Source organism: Triticum aestivum, chromosome 6A, assembly GCF_018294505.1.
Source record: "Triticum aestivum cultivar Chinese Spring chromosome 6A, IWGSC CS RefSeq v2.1, whole genome shotgun sequence".
NCBI lineage: Eukaryota > Viridiplantae > Streptophyta > Magnoliopsida > Poales > Poaceae > Triticum > Triticum aestivum.
In genome coordinates this window covers 508917943-508925912 of record NC_057809.1, presented here as the reverse complement: position 1 = coordinate 508925912, position 7970 = coordinate 508917943, and the positions used below count along the sequence as shown (strand labels likewise).

The following is a 7970-nucleotide window of genomic DNA, read 5'->3' as shown; positions in this document are numbered from 1 at the left end:
TAAACTAAAAGATTCAATAAAGACACCTGAGCAAGCACGACAGGGCCCAATTATCTTACACTCCATTTCAACATGCCCAATGATCCCACATATGAAACAAAAGTCTGGTAGATACTCATATTCAAATCCACGCCACTTCTTTATTATCTCCTTTCTGTCACATCAACTCCTACAACCAAATAAACTAGTTTTTCGTGGAGCAGTGAGATCCTAATATCCAACCTCACTTTTATACATATGAAATGTCTTTCCACCTCATTTTTCAAGCCATCCATTTTCCCAAGGACTCCACCTTATCACTGCTCATCATAGCCATCGACATTCCAAATATCAGAACCCATATGGGAATATTGCTAAACTTATACTCCTCTATAGACTTGATAGCTACATACTCCTCCATTACAATGAGATCTATATCAAACATCCAAGTTCCTCCACCTACAACCTTTCTTTTTTCGCTGATTCTTGATGGAAAGTGATCAGAAACCTATTCTCATCGTGAACTTGCAGTCAATACCTTTCATCGGGCACCAGATCGGACCAAGTGCATTCACTATTGCTTACGCGTAGGTGGGTTTCTCGGCTATCAACTTCCCCACCACCTTTGCTTCCACCACTCCCACTTTGCCAAAATCTCTACACTCGGTGTTGACCCCCTTCTTCTACGCAAACGCCAGTTTCAGCCCACGGCATTCCTTCCACCCCATCCGTACTCCTTTTTACAAATTGTAGTCCAAAACTCTATCTAGGTTTTGTGTATTACGATCACATACTTTAGCCACATGCGAAAAGTCTGGAACGACGTATGGATTTTCTAGGGTTTTGACGGGGACGAGAAAAATAGTGGAGACTACGAGCAGGGACGAGGACCAAAGGGACATATCAAGACTATCATGGGAACAATCGCTAATGAGAACAAGAGCAGTCGACGACGGCGATCAAACTTGGAAACCTAGCCGACGCACCCGAGTTTTCATTAGGGTACCTTAAGGACCTTATCCACTTGTTGTCATCAGAGTTTCGATGGAATCTCTCCAGCTTGATGTTGGTCCTTAACCACTCGTCGTCATCAGAGGGTTTTGATGGACTTTTCGCCATCTTGATGTTTTTACAAACAGAAATGATAAACCGCCATGCTTAAAATCCAAACTTCCGAAACTTACCAGGCTCCTTTACAAAACCTACTAGTGACTTCCAAAACAGTAGTGGGCCTAGCCCAGGAGGAATCACTGACAGGGTGGATGGGCCTACGGTTCCGACGGGCCGCGAGAGAGAGGAATCTGGCTCCCGTCCGTCCCTCCATCCATCGCAAGCCGTGGAGATCCATCCTTCTCTTCTCTCTTCTCCGTCCCTTGCCTTCCCGTGCGAGTCGCCACCTCTCTACCCCCCCTCCCTCTCTCCGCTCCTCTCCCCCCCTCGGTGCAAACCGCGAAAATAGCAGCCGCCCATTCGCACTCCTCCTCCCCCGTGCCGCGATGAGCGACGGCGCCGATTCCGACCGCGACCTCCCGCGCGCCGACGGCGACGACGAGCCGCGCCACCCCCTACCGCGGGCCGCCAAGGAGGAGGAGCCGCCCGTGGCCGACGAGTTCCAGGACGCGCCCCCGTCCCCCGAAACGAACAGCGACGGCGACGGCGAGCGCTCCCCGGATCGGGCGGGGCTGCCCAATGCGGGGGACCGCGGGGAGACCGCGCCGCCCGACGCCGGGGAGGAGGCCGTGGGCGTGAGGGTGGAGACCAACGGCGAGGACGCCATGAGCCACGACGGTGACGAGGGGGACGGCGAGGACGACGAAGATGATGAGGATGATGATGACGAGGAGGACGAGGACGACGACTCCACCCCTGATGCGTCGCCGAGGGCGGAGGTGAAGACGGAGGGCGACGGCTCGGCCGGGATGGCGCAGTGTGCCAGCCAGCAGCCGGTGGAGCCCGACCCTTTCCTCGAGGGTCACGACTCCGGGACGGAGGAGGAGCAGGCGGCGTTCATGTCTGAGCTGGAGCGCTTCCACAGGGAGCACAGCCTCGAGTTCAAGCCGCCCAAGTTTTACGGCAAGGGCCTCAACTGCCTCAAGTGCGCACCCCTCTCGTTTCTCCGAGCTACTCGAACCACATTTTCTCGTCTAAACCAACTTAATGAAGTTCCTTGCGCTGTTCTGTTCCAGGTTGTGGAGGCAGGTCGCTCACCTGGGAGGCCATGAGCAGGTATCAATGATTTCCTTTACATTGCACAACTGAACAGGCACAGACTGGACACGTTCCCGAATCCCGATACTACAGAGTGATTTTCTAGTACCGTGAAAGGGTGGAAGTTCCTCCACATGTTCCACCAATGAATGCAATAACTAGCAAGTAGCTCACCGATGATAACAAATTTAAGGATACTGTGCTTTTGTGCAGAATCCACTGCTCATCTTCTATTGTAAATGCTGTAGTATATTTCCGTTGAACATTGATAGTTATTCACGACGTTTATTTTGATTATTCAGGTAACAGTTTGTAAACTATGGCGTCAAGTTGGAGAGACTTTCAGGCCACCAAAGTAAGCTTTTTTTTTTCAGCGATACATGTTAAACGAATTTGCAGTGAAAGATTTAAATTTTGCGTCAGCTGATTGTTGTTATTGTGTTCTTTTGTAGGACCTGCACTACGGTGTCTTGGTCATTTCGAATTTTCTATGAGAAGGTGATAGATTGCTCGCAGAACTTTGTTACATGTTGTACTTGTCTCACAAGCACATCTTATCCCCACTATGGTAGCTGGGAAGCAGTTTCTCTTGAAACAATATTATGGCATATGGTGCTTTACTGTAAATTTACTCGCTGAACGAAAAGCTATATGCCATTAAAACCTACTAGGATAGTTATTACGAATAGAAATATGGAGCTGAAATGGATCCACTGCAATAGTTAGTGTTCTTAATGGTTTAGGAACCAAACAGATATAACTATAATACTTGCTTCTTTTTCATTTCATAGAAACTGATGTACTTTACTTCCATATTTGATACTCCCTCCCTTCTGGTTTGTTAGTCTCATCTAAAAAAGATTGATTTTCTGTTTTGTAAGGCTCATTGCTTTAGGAACAGGTAAACTTTTGCTATGGCTACATTAAATTCTGTCAAATTTTGTTTCTTGATGTGGAATCAACTAATGCATGAAGGGGAGAGGTGGATATGCATGTAGCGTTAGTATGCTGTTTACCTCCTCCTTTCCGGTTTAAAAGGCCCAGGTGTACCCTAGATCGACAATTTGATAAATGCAGTACAAATTGTATGTCATAAACGGTATGGCATTAGAAAATACATTTGAAGTTTCTAATGGTTATTCTTTTGTGATATATAACTCGTGTTACGTTGATCAAATTGTCAATCTAGGTATAAACGTGGGGCTTTTAAACCAGAAAGGAAGTAGAACCACCTAATTAGCTTTATCTTGGTTGCTGCGATTTTGGAGATGGGACTAGCAAATCAGATGGGAGGGAGTAGATGATACTTCCTCTGTCCCATATTAATTGACGCTAAAACGGATGTATCTAGCACTGAAATACGTTTAGATACATCCGCTTGAGCGTCAATTAATATGTGACGGAGGGAGTATTTATCTAAGACTTAATATCCTTCAATTTCCTTATTTCGTGAGATGCCATCTCGTGATATACATGAGAGAGTTGGGGTGGCGCCGATTGAAGAGAAGCTTGTCCAACATCGTTTGCGATGGTTTGGGCATGTTCAGCGCAGGCCTCCAGGAAGCGCCCGTGCGTAGAGGACGGTTAAGGCATGCTGATAATGTCAAGAGAGGTCGGGGTAGACCAAACTTGACATGGGAGGAGTCCGTAAAGAGAGACCTCAAGGACTGGAATATCACCGAAGATTTTGCCATGGACAGGAGTGCGTGGAAGTTAGCTATCCATGTGCCAGAACCATGACTTGGTTTCGATATGTTGTGGGTTTCAACTCTAGCCTACCCCAACTTGTTTGGGACTGAAAGGCTTTGTTGTTGTTGTGAGATGCCGCCTCGTCAGTTTCCGGATGGAATAAAAGAAGAAAAACACTATTCTAAGCTTATGTATTTCCATGTTATGTTTATGCATTTGCTTCATTTGTTGTTAACTGTTGTTTCTTATCAACTCAGGCACTTCTTGAATATGAAAAACACAAAGTACGAACTGGCCAGCTTAAAATATCGATACCTGCTATACCACAACCTGGTGGTACAAACCGTGAGGTATTTATCTTGGGAAGTAGAGTTTTAACTATATATGAATTTTTGCAGTTCACTTTCTAGTTTGGTGCACATATGAAAGTTTAATGGGTTGACATACCCCTGTCTAAAATATTAAGGATTTCAAATTCATATTTCAATCTAACTGAAAATCAAGGAAATGTTAAGATTTGTATCAAAATACTGGCTTCTTGTTCTGTCGCCACTGATTTCTTGTCCTGTTGAACTATTTTCCACATGACACAATATTATGCCTGCTTCCACTATTCCAAGGAATAATGGAACATGTCAAGTTCAGTGCATACCATACCAAAAGGAAATAACAAAACTCTTGTTGCTTCCAGAGTGAGGCTAACAGAACTCAAAACAAACTTCGCAGCTACACAATCACAGAAAATATGGTATATGTTCTCAGTGTGTGAGCGGAAACGACAGATTTCATCCCCTTCCCATCCCTTTCTTCAGTGTGTCATTAGTGACCTATGCCAAGTAAGCGACAACCAAATTCTGACTTTCAAAGGAATTCTTTCTTTCCATAAATGTTTAAAAGATTTATCGGGCTCAGAGCTGGATTGGTGTACATATATTTCACAGTCGAAATTAACACAGTTTTATGTTAGGATAGGAACTATTTCAATGAATGCCTTTAAGATATCTAACATTGCCGAGAATGTTTTGCTGTCACCTGCTAACATTAGTAAGCTTGATGATTTTGTTTCCTGTTTCGCAGGGTGTAAATCCATCATCTTCTGCAAGAATTAGAAGGGATGCTGCAGCACGTGCTATGCAGGGTTGGCATGCGCACCGTCTCCTTGCCAATGACATGTATGGAGATCACATTTTTAAGGTAAATAATATCTTGACATTTACTTGCACATACTTTGATTTTCCTATAATTTTGATCTTTTCATGCAAATATATTCATTTTTCTACAGGACAAAGACTCAATACCCCTTTCAAGTCGTGATAAGAATCTGAAAGGCTTTGGTATGCTTCACAAGTATTTCTGCGTTAGCATGTGATGCTTTCTTCTCTTATATCTTTCTGGCATTTCAGGGGTACTCAAGAGGAAGAAAGCATCTAGTCCAGAGCGTGCTTTCAAGGTCTCCCGTACAAAAGTGAACAAGTCACAGTTAAGACCTCCCATCATCTCAGTTGGCTATGTTTACTTCAGCTGTTAACATGATAGACAGAAACTTACAATCTCAAGAATTTAGCAGATTGAAAGCATTAATTAACCTTTAATAGCAGTTATTTAAGTTTTACTTACACATACATGGTTCGTTTTAAAGTGCAAGCAGAATCTTTTTACTGTGAAGAAGTTGCATTTGCTTATGTGCTCTCTATCTTGCGTCTGCTGTTGCCTATGTTCAAGAGATCGAGAATCTTACCTGCTGAATGGACCTAGCAAAATAAGAGTTTAAACATCCAAATTTTGTTTATGCTGAAACCAATGGGAATTAACAGGCATGCTCTCCGAATATGGCATGACATGCAATAGACAACTTGACCCCTGAAATGGCACTCCTCAATTTAATAAGGAAAATCCCAAAATTATAGGACCTTATAGTAGGATTGAACTTGACAGAAGAATCCATGGATTTGGATGTTATGTCTATAATGCATGTTATTATATGTAAAGTACTGCCCAATTTCAGGGAAGATTCTATGGTCATTGATGTTGGAGAACCTGCCGATTGGGTGAAGATTAATGTTCGTCAAACTGTAAGTGTCAACATTTTTTTTTAATAAGGTGGTGCACGAATATTAAATGAAGTGTCTTGATAGTCTGAAATATTAAACAATTTCTTAAGAGTCGTTTCTCATTGTGAAATTCCATTTGGATTTGAGCTGAAACTGCTACATTTTGTTACTGCTTTCATGCAGAAAGAATGCTTTGAGATATATGCGCTAGTTCCTGGGCTTCTAAGGGAAGAGGTGAGATTGCATCTCAGCTGCCACACTTCATCATTGATCCAAAAATAAAATAAAATCTGTGCAACATAAACAAAAAGAGCTTGTCACATGAAATTGAGTCTACGCCAGGGATAAAATATTAATTCTTGTTCCAACTGGCGCAGGTGCATGTTCAGTCTGATCCTGCTGGACGCCTGGTTATAACTGGGGACCCTGACCAGCCTGATAACCCTTGGGGCATCACTGCATTCAAGAAGGTGATTGTTTATAAACATTTAAACACATAAATAGTTGGGTACTTCCTCAACTTAACACGAACTGATTGTTCTGTCTCAGGTGATCAACTTGCCTTTAAGGATTGATCCGCATCAAACATCAGCAGTTGTCACGCTTCATGGCCAGCTATTTGTGCGTGCCCCATTTGGGCACCCGGACATGTAGATATGCATCCTGTTCACTTCAGTTTTCTTCAACTACTGTACCAGTGGTTTTCATGCATATTTATAGGTCTGTGTTTGGCTAAGCCAGCTTATTCCTTTCTTCAACGCTGAAACTCAGTACTGATCTGATGACAGGCTTTCTGTTTCATGTGCAGGTTTTAGAAGAAAAAATGTTGCAGAAGTAGGATTTGGTTTGCCAAACTGACATAAGCAACTGCAACCCATAGCCGGCGCTGCAATCTTTTCTCTTGTGGTTGTTTATAGTGGTACACATAAATTAGTTGGTTCACTCCTGGATTTTAATATTTAGCGACAGATATTTCTTTTCATTTTTTTTCTTCTGAGAGAGAAACAACACAAAGCTGGAAATAGATCAAGTGAAGGATTAGTTTCTTTACTTTCTGTATTTTTTCTCTCTATCTTCTATAAACCGTTACTGGGCAGAGTTCAGTTTTGAATCTAAGTTTATATGTATACGGCGATTCCCTCATTTTTCGAGTTGAGTAGCACTGTTCATTAATCTTGTTGGTTGCTGTCTCAAGAAAGTCTATGAATATCCGCTATCCGGTACTTTCAACTCGACGATGGTATTCCAGGTAGAGCACATTTCACATGTTAGGTGCACTTGGTAGCAACCAAAAGCGTTAAATAGGAATCAAGTCTAATGTTGAGAGGTTGAGGAAATTAGAAATCTGTCATAATGAATTGCTCATATTTGATTTCTATGATGAGGGAAATGCACATTCTAAAATCGGACTAAAAGTTTTTGCGGATTGTGACATATTTTTTGGTAAAATGGTACTCCCTCCGTCCCATATCCTACTTGTACCCTATCTACAGAGTTGCTCGTTTATTCCCTCCGTCTGGTAAAGAGTGTACATCTAGCTTTAAAATTTATTAACAAAAGAGTGTACTTCTATCTTTCCAATGCACTTTAAAATAGGAAAAATATTTCTTCTTTATCACATGATAATCAAGACCAATAACAATCTACACATGGTCCTCTTAATTTCTATATGCACTTAGCTCATTGGGGGTTGGGTAATTAAAAAGAAGAGAGATGATGGCTTGCATCTTTCTAATGCATTTTTTAGCCAACTCCATAATTTGTCCTAAAATTTCTAGATATACATTCTTTACCGGACGAAGGGAGTAGCTCTTTCCAATTTCCAAAGAGGGGCCCTCGTTGGCTCTCTCGCTCATATAAGGCACTTTTTTGTGTGTTATCCTTCACCGTTGATTTTCACATGAGCATTGCGTCAATACCACCCCATTCTAGCATGTGTACATGCCCACTTTCGACATTTGTGTGACTTGTTGAAAATGATTGGCCCGAATAATCTTCACCAAAAAAAAGTATCATCTGAAAATTTGAGACCGCAAGCCTCCA

At 42.6% G+C, this 7970-nt stretch overlaps 1 protein-coding gene across 1 annotated transcript; it reads left to right on the top strand.

The window, feature by feature from the left end:
* The first annotated feature begins 1345 nt into the window (after window positions 1-1345).
* Window positions 1346-7083, top strand: LOC123128179 (AT-rich interactive domain-containing protein 5). The gene is made up of 13 exons (XM_044548113.1): window positions 1346-2074; window positions 2166-2205; window positions 2490-2542; window positions 2640-2685; window positions 4134-4226; window positions 4954-5070; window positions 5159-5210; window positions 5280-5355; window positions 5882-5948; window positions 6111-6161; window positions 6305-6397; window positions 6477-6647; window positions 6736-7083. The coding sequence occupies exons 1-12, from the start codon at window positions 1476-1478 to the stop codon at window positions 6579-6581; spliced, it is 1392 nt and encodes a 463-aa protein (XP_044404048.1). The 5' UTR covers window positions 1346-1475; the 3' UTR covers window positions 6582-6647; window positions 6736-7083.
* The last annotated feature ends 887 nt before the right edge of the window (window positions 7084-7970 follow it).

Coding starts and splice junctions, on each gene's coding strand:
- LOC123128179 (XM_044548113.1), top strand. CDS start 1,476: ATGAGCGACGGCGCCGATTCCGACCGCGACCTCCCGCGCGCCGACGGC. Junction 4,227..4,953: donor CTGGTGGTACAAACCGTGAG/GTATTTATCTTG, acceptor CCTGTTTCGCAG/GGTGTAAATCCATCATCTTC. Junction 6,398..6,476: donor GCATCACTGCATTCAAGAAG/GTGATTGTTTAT, acceptor GTTCTGTCTCAG/GTGATCAACTTGCCTTTAAG.